The sequence below is a fragment of the Urtica dioica genome, chromosome 9, assembly GCF_054948205.1.
Source record: "Urtica dioica subsp. dioica isolate 48M chromosome 9, U.dioica_male_clone48M_v1_H2, whole genome shotgun sequence".
NCBI lineage: Eukaryota > Viridiplantae > Streptophyta > Magnoliopsida > Rosales > Urticaceae > Urtica > Urtica dioica.
In genome coordinates this window covers 27,796,521-27,816,231 of record NC_142764.1, presented here as the reverse complement: position 1 = coordinate 27,816,231, position 19,711 = coordinate 27,796,521, and the positions used below count along the sequence as shown (strand labels likewise).

Genomic DNA, 19,711 nt, shown 5'->3' with positions numbered 1-19,711 from the left:
CCACCAACAAGACTTAGAGTAGGCCGCACAATGGCGAGCCTCACAGTTAGCCGCCATATTACACTTTATTGGAATCCACTTGCAGCTCACAGGAGCGTTCGCGAGGGCCTCGCAGATGTCATGCACAACCGGACCTTGAATTCCTCTCAGGTGGCGCTTCTCAATCCACCGAACAGCTTGTTGGTTGTCGGACTCCACCTCGGATACCCTCCAAGCATTAGCCCTGGAAAAATTGAGCCCCTCCCTGATCGCGAGACACTCCGCTGTCAGCGCCGAGTCAACATCCTCGACCACCAGGCCAAAAAAACCCCAACACTTCACCAGCACAATTCCGAACCAAGCCACCCAGATATCTATTTTATAATTTCTTATGCTTTTTTTAGTTTCATAATTACAATTGTAATTTTTAGCCATACATATATCTATTTTTTTTGTAGTCGATGGTTCTCGAATGTCTGGCTTCATTTATTAAGAGGTATAGTGAAAGCACTATTGAGTTGCTTAAATGTGTTTGAGATATTTACTTATGGATGGTGGATTCTCTAATAGAAAGCATTGACAATTTTTTTTTTCTAATATAAATCTTCTTGTCATTCGGAAGATAAACTAAAATCAGTTTAAATTACAATAGAACATAATTACATCAATTCATCTTTAGTAACTAATTAAACACTAAGAAAAAGTTTGTAGTTAGCTACCAAAAAAAACAAAAAAAGAAACGACTTATTTGTAGAAATTATTGTTGTCTTTTAATTGAGAGCAAGCAAATTAGGTTGTTTCTTGGCTATGGAAGGTTTTATTTTTAAACATGAGCAAATTAATATGAGTTTATCTTGGCAGTTTCAACACAATTTTCGTCGCGGAGACGTGAGAATAAAAAGAATAAGAAAATAAGCTTGGAGGGACGCAAATACGGTGCTTCTGACGCGCGCTCCAACGCTTAACATTAGTATGATTGTTATGAGTCAAGTGGTGACACTGTTTATTCTTTGAGAATATTTTAGAGAATCAGACTCGATCAAAGTGAAATTATGTGCGGAGGGTTCTCGGCAGCGTTTCACGATTATGGAATCGAGTGATTGTGTTGAGAGAGAATTGTGTACGTTGCCCTCTCTAACGAGGGGCATTTATAGTGCTTGGGAGGCTGGAGGAGAGCCTTTGATCGTTTGGCATGGAGTGTATGCGCGTGAATCGACTAGCGCAGACGCATAAGGCTGTGCACGCGCCTATGCACTGGAGCGTCGCGCTCGATTTTTCAAGCGCGCGGTGTGCCTTTGCAGAAGCACATGAGGGGTAGTCTTCAGTGCACTTGGCGCATCACGCTGAAAGAATGGCACGTCACATCAAAGTCTTCGCGCACCTTTTTGGGCGGTGCGCATATGTGCTCTAACTTGATCTTTGGGCTGTTTTGAGTGAGCTTTGGCTTCTTTTGGGCTTTGATGGATTTTTTAGTGGCTCGACTCGTTGAACTATGACATAGAATTCCTTGCAAATCACAAAAAAATAATATTTTCGATAAAGACCGATAACAGTTGCTACAAGTGATAAGTTGATCAATTAGGCTACCCATAGTTTTGACAACTTTTAATTTTATTCTAAACAATTAAATTATATAGTTAGAAGGAAATTCCTCCACTAGAATATGTAATTTCAATTAAATATGATTATAATATAGATTCTCTTTCTAAAAAAATAAATATATGGGATTTACGGATTCCACGTATATAAAAAAAGGAAAAAAAAAAGAAATCAAATTATGGATAATAACCTAGAGCATCTAACGTCATGTGTTAGTGTCCCATAATCCATTCATTGTTTCCCTTTTCTTTTCTTTCCATAATAATTATAAAAGACCATTATTTTGAAGACTCGAAGGGGTAACTTCCGGAAATCTTTTACAAAATATGAAGTCATAAATTATTGTCAAAGTATTTAGTGTCCCATTCCATTTCTTTTTTCCTTATTTTTTTTTTTGTCTTTCCGAAAATATAAAACCATTGTCAAACTTCGAAGGAACTTTTGGAAATCTTTTATAAAATATGAAGTCATAAATAATTTAGGGATTATGGACACGAAGGCAAATTTAAATACGGTTAATAATCAATTTCCCGTACCACAATATATAAAAATTATTTTACCCGACTCAAAATTTTCGTTCTCTCTCTCAATCATTCTCTGCTCCTTTTTGAGTTTTATCGTCCAATCATCGCCACCTTTTGTTTCTCCGTTTCCCCTCTCTCTCTATAAAATAATTATAAAATATATAGAGAGAGAAAGTTGCACAGTGTATTTTTATCTCTCTAGAAATTCAATCTGTGTACGTCTCTCTCTCTCCTCTCTCCCTCTTTTCCTTTTGCTGATGATGTTTTGAAGCGGTTTCTCGTCGACTCACTTTGAACTCTCACTCCATTTGGCTTAATTGAAGACGAAACATAAAGTCTCTCTCTGTGTTGGTTCTTAAGTTCTTCTAGGGTTTTGCAGGTAATTTTTAATTTTATTTTTAGTTTTGTGCTTTTGTAATATCGATAGGATTCATTGTTCATCAAACGTTTTGGTTTTTTATTTTTATTTTTATTTATTTTCCTTCCCTCCGAGAAGCAGTTATCTCTGCGTAAAATTTGATCGCAGCAAAAAAATCATGTTTTTTTTAATAATTTAATTCTATGAAAAATAAGATGAATATAAGACGAAATTTATTGTCAATTAGGGGTTTTGACTATGAAATGCAAATTTAACCCCTTCTTTTTTCTCGTGGCGATTAAAGTTTAAATTTTTTGCGCCTTTTCTTTTGGTTTACTTTCGTTTATGATTTTTAGTCACGCATGGGTTTTGAGATTTAAGCTGTGTTTGGTCTGTAAGTTATGAATAATCGTTTTCAACGTATGATCGTTTTAATAACTTTACCGACATAAATTAATGTCAAGTTCCTCTGTGAAACTCTTTATTAAAGTGGTGTCCTTTATGGGTTTTTTTTTTTTTTTCAGCATTAGTTTTCTATTACTGTTCCTTTAGTTAAAATTGCGGGGACTTGGTGTTGCACATGTATGCCTTCTCACAGTCTAACACGGAAGAAAAATATTATCTTTTTGTGACTTGTGGTCAAATATATAAGATAAATTTTGTTCTGGATTGATTGTCAAGTTTTATTTGGTAAAGAATTTCGGGTTCATCCTTGCCTTGGTATGTTTTTTTTTTTTTTTTTTTTTTTTTTTAAATGAAGGTTCTATTGCAAGAGCTAAACAAATGCATGTTCATATTGGCTCCGTATAATTTTTTTTAATTTTGTTTTCCCTTTTTCTTTTAGAGAAATTAGAGGAATTTTTCGTGGTGATATGTGTGTAAATTCAACTAAATGCCTCACAAAACTAAGCATCCCTACTTCTGCTAATTTTTAATCAAAGTCTCTTTGGGTTCTTTATGTTTACATCAAAGTATTCGATTACCTGTTTATGGCAATGAATTCAAACGTTGTAATGCTCCTTTGTTTCCACAGCAAGGGTTACCTTTAATGCTTCTCGGTTATAGAAGAAAAGCAACGAAATGAAGCCGTTCAGTCATCATTCAATATCAGGTTTATTTTATTTTTTTTATTTATCACAATTTTGTTTTCGGGGATTCAATTCACAAAGAAGCTTTATGTACTACGAAGGTGGTTTCTTATCAGCCACACCCTATTGATTGTTTCCGTGTTTTGTAGGCCCAACTGAGATTCCGACAGCAAACAATTCTAAAGAATTCGACGATGGAACTTGGGGTTCTAAATCTGGATCTAACGCTTATCGTGCCTCGAGTGATGTCAGCTTGTTTTCATGCTCGTTACCTGTTCTTCCACATGCTAACCGTAAGCATGGATACCAATTGAAACATCCAATGATTCATTAAGTAGACAACAACTAAATTTTTGCTCTTTGTTTGCAAATGCAGTGAACTCAAGTGATATGGATGGTAGATATCTAAATACAGTCTCAGATGATCTCTCATCTGGTATAGAGAAGCTTCATCTAAATGTCAAGGGTGTTAATGGGATCGAGGATATGAAAACTCGTGCGATTGGGACTTCGCTCCCTGGTGACGAGGACGAGCTTTTGGCCGGCATAGTGGACGATTTTGACCTCAGTGGGTTGCCTGGTTCCTTGGATGACTTGGAAGAGTATGATTTCTTCGACAGTGGAGGCGGTTTGGAATTAGAAACAGATGGTCAGGAAGGTCATAGAATGAGCGTACCAGCGGTTAATTTATCTGATATTGCTATTGGTAATGTGTTGCCTAATTATGCCGTTTCAAACGGCGTCGGAAGTGTTGCCGGGGAACATCCGTATGGCGAGCATCCTTCCAGAACATTATTCGTTCGAAATATCAACAGTAATGTAGAGGATTCAGAACTCAAAGCTCTCTTTGAGGTAGTTTAAAAGGAACACAAACTCTATTTGTTTTCTACTTTAGTTCCTACTGGATGTTACCTTCCGATTTTGATTATTTACCTGTTCGACCTACTTTGTAGCAATATGGCGATATTAGAACGCTGTACACTGCATGTAAACATAGGGGCTTTGTGATGATAACTTATTATGATATCCGTGACGCACGGACGGCTATGCGTGCACTACAGAACAAACCATTGCGGCGGAGGAAACTTGATATCCACTTCTCTATTCCAAAGGTCAGTACAAGTACTATCTTTAATTTTGAAAATTCACTCTTCTGTTGAACTATTTTTACCGTATATATATTATTTTTTTGCCGGGACAGGACAATCCATCAGACAAGGATGTTAATCAAGGGACGTTGGTAGTTTTTAATTTGGATCCGTCAGTTTCCAATGAAGATCTCCGTTTGATATTTGGTACTTATGGCGAGGTTAAAGAGGTGATTTGTGAATCTCTGATAAATTATCTATCGAGTCCTTTTCGCTTTCTTTTTGAAATGTTACTAGCCGAGCTCCTAATTATTATTCATTTGGCAAAACAGATAAGGGAAACACCTCATAAGAGACATCACAAGTTCGTTGAATACTATGATGCTAGAGCTGCAGAAGCAGCACTCAAGTCATTAAATAGGATTGACATAGCTGGAAAGCGCATAAAGCTTGAACCTAGTCGACCTGGTGGTGCTCGTCGAAAGTATGTATATTAAACATGTACTATTGTGATTTCAGATTTTGATTTTAAAAAATTCCATGTCAATTAAAGCAGCAGAAATCTAGAAACTGTGAGGAGAGTGAAAAACTATGTATTAAAATTTTGGAGAGCAGCTAACCAAACAAGTTAAAAATTTCATTCTGAAGTTTTTTCTTGAAGCAATTTTTTTTCCTCTTTTTTTTTTACTTCATAATTATATTGCATACTAAAGTTTTTTGGTGATACTTTTGAATTCTTAGATGATCAACACACTTCGTGTTTTTTAATTTTTATCTCACTATGATGGTTCCTGAGCTGGAAACATAGTAGCTTAGGTTGTCATAAAATTTGAAGATATTTTGTTATAAATTGGGGTGGAACTTCAATGCTGAGAACTTCTTGCTGGTCTCAACCTGGAATTTTTTTTTTTTTTATCCAGATGTGCTAAATCCTTGATGAAAATTTTCTCTGTCTTACCTTACGCGATCACCTGTTATGCTCGCTGAAATTATCCGTTTTGTATGATGATCCTTTTTTCAGCTTGATGTTGCAACTGAATCAAGATATTGAACAAGATGAACCTCGCAACTTCCGTCACCCTGTGGGTTCACCTATAAGTATAACCAGCTCTCCTCCAGGTAATAGTGTTAATAAGATAGTTCTATGCAATTTGGCATCTTTAATACCTTCCTCTTCTATTCCTTGCAAACTGAGGTTAGCGGAACAACTTTTTACAGGTAACTGGATGCAGTTTAGCAGCCCAATTGAACACAATTCACTGCAGAGTCTGAGTAAGTCTCCTAATTTCACGGGCTTGAGCCCAACAACCAGCAACAACTTAGCGGGACTGGCTGCTATTCTGCACCCTCAAGTGGCGAACGCTGGGAAGAGTTTACCTATTGGCAATGATCAAGCGAGGATCAACCATCTTGAGCAATTACTCAGCGGTGCAAACTCATCCCAAGGTTCTTCATTTCAACAATCTAGTTCATTTCCCGAGCCGAAGTTGAGCCACTTCCATGGTTCTTTGCCCTCTTTTGGCCCTTCGACGTCGAGTGGCTCTAGAGTGGAGACTTTGTCAGGACCTCAGTTCCTGTGGGGAAGTCCAAAACCACACGTAGAGAATGGAATAAGTTCAGGTTGGACAAGACCGGCTGCGGGGCATCAGTTTGCGGGGAAAGGTCAAGTCTTTCCTCTTTCTGGTCACCATGGCTCTTTGCTCGGTTCTTCTAACCAACACAGCCATCATGTTGGATCTGCTCCTTCTGGTGTTCCTCTGGATAGGCGCTTTAATTACTTTCCCGAGTCCCCAGACACTTCGATTTTGAATCATGCCGTGTATGGAAGCATGGGTTTAGGCCGCAACGATGGAAAACTGCTGCAAAATGTGGTTCCTCGCTCTTCAATCAGTGCCGGCTTTTCTATGCCAGGAAATATGTCTGAAAACAGTTCTCTGAACTTCAAAATGATGTCTTCGCCGAGGCTTAGCCCCGTGTTTCTAGGTAACAATGGGCTGTACCCAGGTCTACAACCGCCAGGGATAGATGGTATTGCTGAGCATGGCCGGAGCAAGCGAGTTGAGAATAATGGAAACTTGGTTGATAGCAAGAAACAGTTTCAGCTTGATTTGGACAAAATTATCCGTGGAGAGGATACGCGAACAACATTGATGATAAAGAATATCCCAAACAAGTAAGGGAATTTTCGTATCTGTTCTGATAGTAGTTTATATTGGAGGCTGATATAGAATTCTTCTGTCATGTCCTGTAGGTACACCTCAAAAATGCTACTCGCGGCCATTGATGAGAATCACAAGGGGACTTATGATTTTCTGTATTTGCCAATCGATTTCAAGGTAATTATTATTTGGTGTTTCAAGATAATTTTTATTTTTATCTTTTATTTGCTGACAAGCTCTTCTTTGGAGAAAACTCTCATCTTCCTGGTTATTTCTGCAGAATAAATGCAATGTGGGTTATGCATTCATCAATATGTTGTCTCCTTCACACATTGTACCTTTCTATGAGGTAACATTTTATCCCCGATTAGGTTGATTAGATCGCCGATTTGATTATTTTAATTTCATTACAAGATAGCAGCATGTATATGTCAATTTAGGCTTGTCTCCTTCCTCCTATCCAAATATTTTGAAGACAAAAATAGTTTTACATAACGTTACTTTAACTATGCAGGCGTTTAATGGAAAGAAGTGGGAGAAATTTAACAGTGAGAAAGTTGCCCTGTTGGCATATGCTCGAATCCAAGGAAAGGTTGCCCTTGTGACCCATTTTCAGAATTCAAGTTTGATGAATGAAGACAAGCGTTGTCGCCCAATACTCTTCTACTCAGAGGGTTCAGCTGAGAATGAGGAGGTAAAGCAATCACCTTTATCGTGAAAAGCACACATACATACCTGTAATATTTTTACTGCCCTGTTTTGCCTTGTATCTCTACGATATGATGCAAGTCTTTCAGGATTGGACCGTCTGATTAATTGTTTTAGTTGAGATATATATTACAATTTTTGTATGCATTGAATCTCTACGATATGATGCAAGTCTTTCAAGATTGGACGGTCTGATTAATTGTTTTTGTTGAGATATATATTATAAATTTCGTCTGCATTGCTTGAAATGATATGAATATTTTACACAGGTCATTCAAGAGCATCTTCCCAATAGTTTGAACATTCAGCTCTCTCGGCCAAATGGTGCGGTCTTGGCTGATTCTTCAGATGGCCCCGCTGACCGAATTTCTAATGAAATGCCCGAAAACAGCTGACAGTGATCTGTTCATCAACCCAAATGGTTACTTTGTACTAACATTTGCACATAAATTAAGTGTAAAATAGCTAAGAGAAGGGAAGGTAAAAAAAAATGTGCCTACTTTTTGCATTATGGTACCTTTTTTTTTTGTGGCTTTTGCTCTGGCAGAGAAAGAGAGCTTTTTGGTGTTCGGCGAGAGATGAACAGTGGAATTCTCTCATTTGTCTGATAGCGTTGGATGTCAAGATCTTCTCTTTTCGGGAACTGTGGATAGCTAATTTGCATTTTTTGTTTTTGTTTTTGTTTCTTACTCAGACTGTGGATAAACTTGTTAGAGCTTGGGTTGGTTAATTCAATGGGAAAGGGAAAATAATTGTATATGGGGAGGGAAATGTGCTTTTGTTTTTTTTTTTGTTTTGATGTATTACGATCTTGAAAAGGAAATACATTATATTGCAAAGTACAAAGTAGCTATTTATTTTGCACTCCCATGTTTTTTTTCGTCCTCGTTTCGAGTTATGCCGAGACATATAGACATCGCAGAGAGAGAACCTTTTAACATGTTGCATCAGAGAAACATAGTAGTGAGAGAAAAAGAACACTCGGCTTTAGTATTCTCAAAACAGAGGCAATATGTGGCCCATATTTTTTGCAAATTTCGGTTTCAATTAGAGGAATCATACACATGGATAAACTCTGGTCCGATATATATTGAAGTGCTCTGCTGATCGACATGGTCACAGCAAAACTGATTTAACTGTTTGAATGAAGTACACTAATTTCCTACATAAAAAAAAGGAGAATAAATACGTAGAGATATTTAAGCATCCCATTTGCACAGTGAGGCAAAAATGTTTATACATGTATTTCACATACAGAACTGATCCCATAAATATACATATATCAGATGTTACTCAAACCTGGTAATAGAACCATAAAATCTTAAAATACAAAAATGTCAAAACGACCCATGGGAAGGGTAAGAGCGTGATATTTATAACCTTAAGATGGTCTACTATCCTGCACAAATATTCATGAAGTCTCGTGTACTCTTAAGCCGTATTGATCACAGAGAAGCTAACATGAGATTTTCCGAAAGAAGCATCAAGTCATCCTACTAGAGTCTGCCAATGAACCCTCTATTAGTTTGTCTTTGGTTGTTTTGAATTCAATCTCAATGAGGAAATAACACTTGGTTCGCTCTCTGACATACTTAATCATCCCATTCATCTGACTTAAAAGTTTCCGGGACAAGTTTAATCCGAGGCCTTCTTGTGACGTCCATTGTTTTTCTCCTTCTAACATGTCTTGGATAAGAGCCACCGGAACACCTTCGCCGGGATGACTCATTCTGCAAATAAAATATAAATCAATTTAAATTTAATCCAAGAAATATACCGTAAGATTCTTATGACCCAATTAGACTACATGAATGCGGGTAAGTGATTTTTTAAAGGACAATACCTGAACTGAATGCGGATGAATTCATTTCCATCTTGGATTAACTTGAGACCACTTGATACTTCTATTTCAACCCAGCCATCTAATAGAGTGTGACGCACAACATTAAGCAAGAAATCGGATAACACTAGTTGAAGCCTTATGTGATCTCCGTACAAATTCATTGACTTCATTTCTTCGGGAACCTCGTGAAAAAGCTGCAATTTCTTCTCCCTTAACGATATCATCACCTGACTAACTATGGCGTCTAAAACACTTCCTAATCGGAACTCTTCCATCTTAAGCTCTAGTTTACTGCAATAGCCAAAATTGAGTGTTAAGAATTAAATAACGAAAATGTAATCCCCGTACAGAATTTCAAAGTAAAAACAAGGTTGAAAAAACCTAATCATTAAATTAGAGACAAATTTACATATTTTTTTTAAACAATACTCCAGCTGTTTTGTCAACCTGAATATTCATTTTTGTCTTAATTGTCGTGTACGGATAATTAGTGACATGTCAAAATGACAAAAATTTAAGTTTTGCAAAGAAGTACTTACCCTTCCTCTATGCTTCCTAGATCATTTTCAATAATCATCATGATCTGTCTTTCACACGCCTCGCTGACATTTAGAAATTGCTTCTGATCTTCTGAAATACTTGTACCTCCAAGGAGCTTGTGTGTAAATCGAATACCATTTAAGGGGTTCTTCATCTCATGTCGAATGTATGCCAACTCTTTAGAAAATCTTTCATTCTCCTCTTTCCTACCCACTTCCACTGATCGTTGTACGTCTGCCGTAACAACTTGAACAAAGCAGAAACAACCGTTAATACTCCCAGACCCGTCAGTCCTCTTGTTTGCCGTTATAACAATTTCAACGACTCTCCCTTCTCTATTGTAGAACTCCATAGGGAACTTTTCGATGTCTTGACCGCTTATTCCCCGGTACAACATGATCATAAACTTAGTCAATGAATCTTGACCCTTTAATTTACAAAATGATCCAAAAACTTCCCCAAGAAGTACTTTGCCGATGACTTCGTCTCTTCTCCAACCAGTCAATTTTTCCATTGCTGCATTCCACTCAGAGCAACACGCGTTCTCATCTGATGCAAAAATCGGCGGAATTAACGGGTTGAGACTTTGTATGATGGCTTTGTAGTCCCCCTGTAACCGGATGAACTTATCCATGACAACTTTCTCGTTAGTAACGTCTTGCCCCACGAAACACACTCCAACCATGTTTTTTGTATAATCTCTACTCGTGCATGAGTTGGCTACGATGTAAATGACATCATTCTGCTTCGGATTTCCAAAATTTTTTACTTTTAGCTCAATGTTCTTTTCTTCGTCACCTGATAAACAAATGTAGCATCAAAATGTGAATTAATTAATTTTTTTTACATCGACAAATTAATAAAAACAAATGAAAATAAATAAGAAAGTTTCAACTAGAATGGACCAAGATACAAACTAAGAGGCGCTAGGCCAATCTCGAGCTGATTAAAATATAATCTGATTAAGTCGATAAAACACAAAATCTATACATACTTCAAGAAAAAATATAACATAATCTATACATACATACTATGAAAGCAACCACATTTTCAAGGAATAATATTGAATTTCAAGCAATGATTTTAGTGTCTATGAGCTTGTCAACTAAGAATTATAATGAGTCGCAATGAAAAAATGACTTGAATAGAAAAAAAATTACCTTGTAAAGCTCTGGCAAGAACATTCCCAACAGCTTCCTGCGAATCTCGGTGGATGATTTCAATGATTAACGACTTCCCCATTGCTTTGTCAGCATTTAGTCCAGTTAATTCAGCAATCTTCTCATTCCACCCATTGATTATACCACTCGAATCAACACCAAAAATAGGAATCGTGGCGGTCTCAATAAGCTTAACCATCTCGCAGGCCGCGGAGGTGAGCTCGTCAATCCCTTGCATCTCGATATCCCCGCCTTGTTGCCCAAAATTCTGCGACTTAGAGGTCTTGTTCTCCGATTCCGGAAACGAGTCCCGCATGATGAGTTGTAGAGAGTGGATGGCGTTAATCTCAGAGACTTCCCAAGGTAGACTTCGACTCTTGACAACCTCGAGGAAGGCCTTGAACGAAGACCTCGGGTGCATTCTTCCGCCATCATCCTTGTCCTCTGGGTGGTGCTTCGCCCCACCCCACTTGACCTCTTCTGCGGTGTGGGATCTAAACCAAAATATGAAATCCTTTGACCTGATCCTCGCAGTAGCCATCCCACAAACCGCATCTCCCAGTTGGGCTGCGCCTGGGTAGCCTGCATCGGCTAAGCTATCAGTGCTCAGTCCTGTCGAGTCTCCATGAAGTGTAATTAACCACTCCGCTATGTCCTTCACTTGAGACTCAGTTGGGGTCACCCCAAGTACCCACACTTTCCCACCATAGTATAGTGCAGCTCCGTCACACTTGACCAAATCTTTGATGCTCGGAGACTGAGTCACGATCCCAAGTGGGGAGTCCCGGAGGAGCATGTCACACAATAGAGTTTGCGTACGGAGAATCCTTTTCTCGGTGAGTTGTACTGCTAGTTGGAGTTCCATGTTGAGTTGTAGCCCGAATGCTTGCATCAAGAACTCGCAGGCGTAGCGAAGCGTGAAAGGTACATACCGCGGTGAGCTGTGGTGGCACACGACGAGTCCCCATAGTCGAGACGAGTCGGTTTGGTTTATCACGACGGCCAGCGCCAACGAGGCCATGGACCCCATGTTGGACATGTATTGCGCATGACATCCGTGCGGGGCACGTAACGTCGAGTTTACCAAACACAGGGGTTGTTTTAGATCTTCACTTTGAACCACCCGGACCGGCTCGGCGTTGCAGTTGCAGATGATCCGGACCCGATTTTGCCTAAACAAGAATCGCGCAGCTTGAGGGATGTCTGTTGCTGGGTAGTGTAGGCCCAAATACGGCTCCAAATCTGCTCGTCTGATCTCCGACACTACTTCTCCATGGTCGTCCTCATGAAACTTGTAAACCATGACCCGATCGTATCCCGTGAGCTTTTGGACGTCCTCGACGACGGTGTCGCACAACGCTCCGATGTCTCCTCCAGGGAGTGCCTGCAGGCGCGAGATCGCTCTGACAGCGAGCTTTTGCGACTGAACCGCCCCGGCAAGCAACAATGCGGGGTCTCCAGACCTCGCTGGCTCCAAATCGATCACCGTCCCGACGTCGATTCTGTGCATAATGGCATAGAACGAATTTTGGGTCGCTCTAGTGTAGACCCAAATGGGGTTGAGCAGAGAAATCTCTCGTGATGCTGCGGCTTTTGTGAGTGAAGCACCGGAAGGAGACGTGAAGAGAGACCTAGCGTCAACCCCTAACAAAGTAGGCCCCACTAGAGCTTCCAATCCCAACATTGCAAAGCAATTCTCGCTGTAACTGATAATCCTAAAATTAGGCTCTTCAACACATATCATACAACCAAAAGGTTGAATCGTACCTCCTCTCTGAATCTTAGACAAATAAGCCGTGATTTGCTCTTCCGGGACAGTCTGAGAAGCGTAAAGAACCGACCTGGAGTAGTTGAAGGACTTACCAGAAACACCTGATTGCTCGAACTCGGCCAGAAGTCCGGCATCGGCGTTGTAGCGGGCGATTTCTTTGCCTCTGTTGATTTCAGCAACGTTTGTGGCAGTGGGGGCTGGCTCCGGATTGTTGGGTCTCATGTTGTTCGCCGATGAAGACGAAATCGTCATCGACACGTCGTTTTCTCCGTTTTTGAACTCCATACAGATTTTGTGGGTTTTTACTTTTTATCTATGTATAGCTTTTTTTTTGGGGGGGGAAAAAAAGAGTTCAACCAATGTAATGAGAATTTCTTCGACGAATTTGCGTTTTTCGTCACTCACCGGCCGACGGAAGGCTATTTTTTCGGATCAACGATCGTCCGGCGACGAATCGGAAAAGTTGTGTCGCCGGCGGAAATTCGTTTTTTCATAAATAAAACATTGAATAAAGTAAATGAAGATGATGATTCTGAGCAAAAAATATGAAAGAAGAAGAAGATGATGGTGAAGTATGAGACTGAAACTGAGAATGAGTGAAAAATGGAGGTCGCGAGAGAGAGAGAAATGTCATGTGATTGGTTTGGTGAAAAGTAAGAGTAAACAAATGCCATAAGATACTGTATTTATATTCTGAGGGAAAAAATATTATATTTATTCATTGAAGTCTTTTGAAAATGTAGTACTTTTTTTGTGACGCAATCTGAATACAAAAGAGAATTCATAATTAATTACAATATTTATTCAGTTACTTTTTACCTTTTATCCAATATTCTAATACGATACTGTTTAAAAAAGTAAAATCAACAAGGGAATTATATTTTTTTTTATTGAATATTCATTATGTAAATAAAATACATTATCTAAATAATATTTATACTATTAGGCTAGATAATTTTATTATCTAATACTGTATGATAAGAATTTAAAAAAAAAAAAAAAAACTGTATGATAAAGTGTTTATGTAACGAAAATAATGGGATTAAATTAAACAATAAATCTATGAGAATTGAGAAATAGTAGATTTGGCGATAGTTACTGCATAGTAATAAAATAAAATTCATCTTAAATAATATATATCAACTATCAAGCATCTTTTCATGTCTGCCATGATATGATGTGATATACACTTTGTTTCCTTTACTTTTGTGTGAGATCATAATTTAATATCTATAAGAGGAGTGAGGACGCAAATTAAAATTAAATTATAGGCATTTATCATGGAAGAATCGGTTAAATTAAGGTTTTATCAACAAATTTAATCGTGTAAGAATTATAATGACGTAAACTCAGAATATAAAATTGGGGATGTATTTGATAAAATATAGAATTTTAAAAGGGTACAGTAGCAAAATAGCCAAAATGAAACTATGAATTTTGTTTTTGTCTATGTTTCACAACTTTTAGGGAAATAGCCAACAGGTTTACGTGTCAATAATTAAGGTATGATTTACCCTTATTTATTAACAAATTCGTAATTTTCTCTCTCCTATTTTTTTCCTACACTTTTTTTTACATAAAAACTTCAAAAAACCATATGTATCTCATATGAACTCGAAATTAAGTGATTCCAAATCCTACGGATTCGTGACGCCGAGATCTTCAAAAATAGATCCATTGTGTTTGATGAAAAATCATGTTTAATACCATAGATGTAGAAAAATCACGTTACTACCTTAAATATGGAAATAACTGGAAATTTTTGAAATTATCAAAAAAATAAATGAAAACGTAACTATGATGCATTAAACATAATTTTTCATCAAACACAATGGGTCTACTTTTGAAGATCTCGACGCCACGAATTTGTAGGATCTGAAATCACTCAATTTCGAGTTCGTATGAGAAATATACGAATTTTTGAAGTTTTGATGAAAAAATTATTTGAAAAAAATAATAGAGAGAAAGTGACGAATTTGTTAATAAATAAGGGTAAATAAGACCTTAATTATTGCCACATAAGTCATTTGGTTATTTCCCTAAAAATTGTCAAACATAGACTAGATCCAAAATTACATGTTTAAAGTGGTCTAATTAGTTACAAATCTCATTTTAAAAACACCAGAGAGATGTGTAAGATTTTTTAATTGTAAAGGGACAAATATGTAAAAAAAATTTATTTAGTTTTAAACTAAAAAATAATAAATAAAAATAAAGATAAAAATATAATTTTTTTTTTTAATAAAACGGATTTTTTTTTATTAAAATTGGGTAAAAAAATCCATAAATACAGGAGAATAACACCTTAGCACATGGATTACCAAGACCTAAGTCGAGGTGAATCTAACACTAACTTCCGGTAAAAGAACGATATGTGCAAACTTCCGACAACGGGAAAAATTACAAGCACCAATAGAGCACACACGAGGCTCGTTAAAAACCCCAAAGAATGGCGATGGAAAAATACAACCAAACTTGGTCCGATAACCACGACTAGGGTGGCTCTTCAACCTGCATAGATAAAAACCTAACAGGAAATCCACTACGGGAGATGAGACTACGGCTAATCCGAGTCCAAAACAAACCAAAACAAAACAAGCATAATAAAAATAATTAAAAGGATCCATACTCCAATCACCTAAACTGGAAACCACTAAACCAACCACAAAAACTCAGATCTACTACCAACTCAGATCCAACCAACCGCAGATCTGCGACCCTTCGTAGTCGCACAACGATCGGAGAGCAGAGCCCGGCGGCGCACACCGACGGCGGTCGCACTACGGTCGGAGAGCGGTAGCTCGGACACGGACGGCGGACTGCGGTTGCACCGTAGGAGTCCCACGCGGACGGCGGTCGCACCGTAGGAATCCGGAGCCACCTTCACGCCGGAGCTCTCCAACAACTCACGCCGCAGAGATCTTCCGCCAAGCACGTCGAAGGACACGCTAGAGTCGGTAAAGAAACTCTGCGGGGGTGGACGCAGAGGCCCGAACGGGCAAGAGACCAACGGAACGAGGAGGAGGAGAACCACGTAGCAGATCTGGTGGAGGCGTACGAGCTCGGCGGCGCAGGCAGGGCAGAACAGAGGAGGTCCAGGACAACGCCAAAACGGAGAAAAGAAGGGTCGCCGGAATCGCTGAGGCGAGACGCCCTCCCCCCCGGGACGGAGCCGAGTCGCTGGGTAGCCCAGAGACGCGTCCGGATCCAGAGGGGCGGCGGCGAAATTTTTTTTTTTAGGGTATCTGAAGAGAACCGATTTGGGGGTTTTACCGGGAGAGTATCCCTAGAGAGAGTTTGCTGATTACTGTTTTTCTTTTTTAAATGGGCTCAAGTATGAAAAGCCTTACGGCGTAGATGTTTTCCGTTTTCTAGATATAAATATAATTATTAAGAGTTGTAATTTGTTCTCCACCTGTAAGTGATGACAATTGAACATCTGTTTATTACATTGGTTGATGATAATTAATTAAATATGATAATTGAATATCAATTTATTAAATATAAAAATAAGGAACGGGTGTTATAAAATCACCAAATTTTTTCTTCTTTCAGAAGAAAAAAAAGAGTAACCAAAATAAATTAAAGACCTAAACAAGTGTGCGAAAGCTAAAAGATGCTCAGATATATACGAGGACAGAAATAGAGCAAATATTGGCCATGTATACCTATATTCCATAGCTTTTTAAAAAAAATATTATTTCTTCAAGCCTCTGTTTATATATAAAAAAAAAAAAAAAAAAAAAAAAGAGGAAGTGCTGTTCAGTCAATTATTTGGACCATAGCGCCAAAGTATCAAGTGACCTTGTATTCAGAATATGATTTTCTATTTAGTTAATTTTTTTTTAATTGTGTCTTTTATTTATTACCAAAATGTCCCCTTTACAGTATAAAATAGATCGTACTATAGTGGGAAAATAACTTAATTGTACTGGCACATAAATTCGGAAATATCATGTCTATGCTATGGACAAGAATGTGCCACACCTCATTCAATATCCTAGTTTGAAAGAATGTCTTCTATACCATAAGCTTGCAATAGTATATTTATGTCATTATCAACATTATTTTATCTAAAATCCATGTACAATTCTACAGGGCCGGCCCAAACTCGTCGGGGACTCTAATTTCAATATTTTGGGCTCTATAATACTAAGATAAATTTAAATTTTCAGATTAAAAAATGTAAATTTTTTAGAAGATAAGTCACTAGTGTAAATTTTTAGAGTAAAAAAATGTAAATTTTCTTAAAAATAGACAAAAAAAATATAAAATATTTTTTTTTTGCCAAACCCAATTGAGGGCCCAATGCACAAGCCTTGTCCGCCTTAGGTCAGGGCCGGCCCTGCTATTCTACTTCCTTGTCGTGCCAAACAAAAGTTATTTTATTCTGATAAATTTCAATATTTAGTGTGTAGTAATATTGTAATACGCCAAATTCGGTTTTTATGTTTACTCAAATTATAAATTATGTATATTTCTACTAAATTATTTTTTATGGAGCCAAATTTTTTGATGATGAGAGCTAATTATTGCTAAAAAAACAAAAAAAATTTACCAAACAAATAAAATATTAGTACTAAAATTAGCCTCAACAAATGTTCATATTATCAACTTATTTTGCATTTAACATTTTTTTTTCTTAGTCGACACCTCATTTGTTTCTAGTTGTTATAATAAAGCACAAAAAAATTGTGTGAATTGATTAAAAGAAAAAAAAAACTTCATTTGTATATGAAGAAGATAAAATATGAGATCTTCTTTTGGCTCGAGCTTATACAAATATAAAATAAATTCCTACAAAATTGAAATTACTTACTAAAATTATATAATAAAAAAAATATAGACTTTTAATTTATTTTTTATAATTAAATTTAAGGGGTTAGTCAAGGCTGGACGTGGTGTGATTTTTTATTTGTTAAAGTTTACTTTAGCAGATTGATTATAAACAAAATCAAACTTAGATTCAAAATATGTTTTTAAACTCAAATTTCTGTTAGGATTCGATCCCCAAATCTGATTAAAAATAAGAAAATGAATAATACACAAAGAACAAATAACACAGATTTATAGTGGTTACTTTCAATACGAAAATTATATTCACTTTACCGCCGCAGATTCGCACTAAACTCAAATTTGGGAGAAAATGTGTTTCAACTCTCTTGCCCTCTAAAGATAGTCTAAGTACACAAATATTTATAAAGAAAACGCTAAGGCTAACAGATATGCCTGAAATTTTCAAAATACCCTCAACTAATAAACTTTACAATAAAATCATCGTCGAAAAGTTTTCAGCTCGTTAGTTCGGCGACTGATTAGGTTTCACACACCAACAATTTCATTTATAAAAAAAATGGGTGGGGGTGTGCATCTTAATAAAAATGTGCGTAATTTTAAATTTTTTTATATCTAATTTGTCAAATTAATGGACATATTATTTAAAATTTATCTTTTCCTTTTTATTCCTTATTTTCTTGTTCATTAAGAAAATTAATGAGTCGTTTGTACGAGTGAATGTGATTGTACTCGCTTGATCTATGGTTGAACATATATTTCTATAAAAATATATAAATGAAAAATACTTGATGGAAAAAATTCCACGGATTTTAATAAAATAATATGGAATTCTGATCTTAGTAAAACAATAATTTTTTTTCTTCTGGATTCAACCTGAACAACAGTCCAACCAAACGTTCATGAAGTTCTTTACATATATGTGTTTCTCCTTTGAATTGCATTTGGATATACTTGACCAACCTTATAAATTTGGTTACCCTACTTGATTCAATCCTCTTAGAATAATTGTTATAACCCTTTCCACGGATGCGTTTTATTTGTGCGCTTGTTTTTGGTCCACACGTACTAAATTCTCTCTCTGTTTTTTTTTCTTCCCTGAATCCTGAGTCACTCATTCTCTACGTAATGAATTTCTGGCCACGTCATCATCATTCGATTCAAACAATACTTGGCGTTGAGAACGCCATTACTGGCCACACACAAATATGCTATGTTTTATTCACTCTTTTACTTTTTGCTACAAGACAAGAGAATAGCTGCATACAAATAAATATAATATTATAATTAATCGTGTATGGACACGAGGAGATAGTTTTTTTTTTTTTTTTTTTTTTTTTGTATAAATGAAAATTTCCTTCAACGAGCTGGCTCCGACCATACAAAGATCTCAAAACAGATGTCAATACCTCAATAAAATTCAATTTTGCAAGGTATTATACCAGTATTTATGTCATAATTTTTTTTTCCTGCCTGTAAAATTCGATATATTTCAGTTTCAATATTCTTCAAATTCAGATCACCATGCACCATGCAGAAAAAAAGGATATCTTTTGTAGTAATGTGACTAATCAATTTGACGTTGTTTGAATTCAAAATACGAGGCACATCATAGAATTATCTTCTTTTTTCTTGCCCAAGAGATATTGACCTAAATCAGTGCGTTTTCATGCATATATTTTTCACATAAAATAATGCATGTGTTTCTTTTGCAAAATCCGAGGTTATAATACGCTTAGTTTATTCGGTTATTACACGCTTGGTGACAAATTTTGTTGGAGAAGCGAAATTCGTCTTTGGAAGTGAAATGGACTTGGCCAACAATTCAGTTCACTCTTGATTACAAGTTACAACATTCGTGGATGAACATCAAAATATCAAACACCAGTCCAATCTTAATTCATGCCTTTTCACAAACTTAATATTATTAGGACAAATTTTCATTTGGCAAAATCCCACTTTAAATGTTTTTGACGTCGTCTTTCTATATTGCATGCCCAAACAAAGCAGGAATATCCACGTGTAGATTAATATTCCCGAGAACATAGTCAACGGAAATCAGATATGTATGTATGCCATATGTGTATCCTAAAATGCCAA

At 36.9% G+C, this 19,711-nt stretch overlaps 2 protein-coding genes across 2 annotated transcripts; one reads left to right on the top strand and one right to left on the bottom strand.

Annotated features, from left to right (window-relative positions):
• The first annotated feature begins 2,198 nt into the window (after nucleotides 1-2,198).
• LOC149386463 (protein MEI2-like 3) lies at nucleotides 2,199-8,367 on the top strand. Its single transcript, XM_089625283.1, has 13 exons — nucleotides 2,199-2,481; nucleotides 3,494-3,571; nucleotides 3,698-3,841; nucleotides 3,925-4,400; nucleotides 4,502-4,660; nucleotides 4,750-4,866; nucleotides 4,969-5,120; nucleotides 5,658-5,755; nucleotides 5,855-6,809; nucleotides 6,888-6,972; nucleotides 7,076-7,144; nucleotides 7,310-7,489; nucleotides 7,773-8,367. The coding sequence occupies exons 2-13, from the start codon at nucleotides 3,541-3,543 to the stop codon at nucleotides 7,896-7,898; spliced, it is 2,592 nt and encodes an 863-aa protein (XP_089481409.1). The 5' UTR covers nucleotides 2,199-2,481; nucleotides 3,494-3,540; the 3' UTR covers nucleotides 7,899-8,367.
• A 314-nt stretch (nucleotides 8,368-8,681) lies between these two features.
• PHYE (phytochrome E) lies at nucleotides 8,682-13,475 on the bottom strand. The gene is made up of 4 exons (XM_089625282.1): nucleotides 11,047-13,475; nucleotides 9,886-10,684; nucleotides 9,347-9,637; nucleotides 8,682-9,233 (listed from the first exon to the last, which is right to left on the bottom strand). Exons 1-4 carry the CDS (start codon nucleotides 13,100-13,102, stop codon nucleotides 8,987-8,989), a joined length of 3,393 nt encoding a protein of 1,130 aa, XP_089481408.1. The 5' UTR covers nucleotides 13,103-13,475; the 3' UTR covers nucleotides 8,682-8,986.
• Between the last annotated feature and the right edge of the window lie 6,236 nt (nucleotides 13,476-19,711).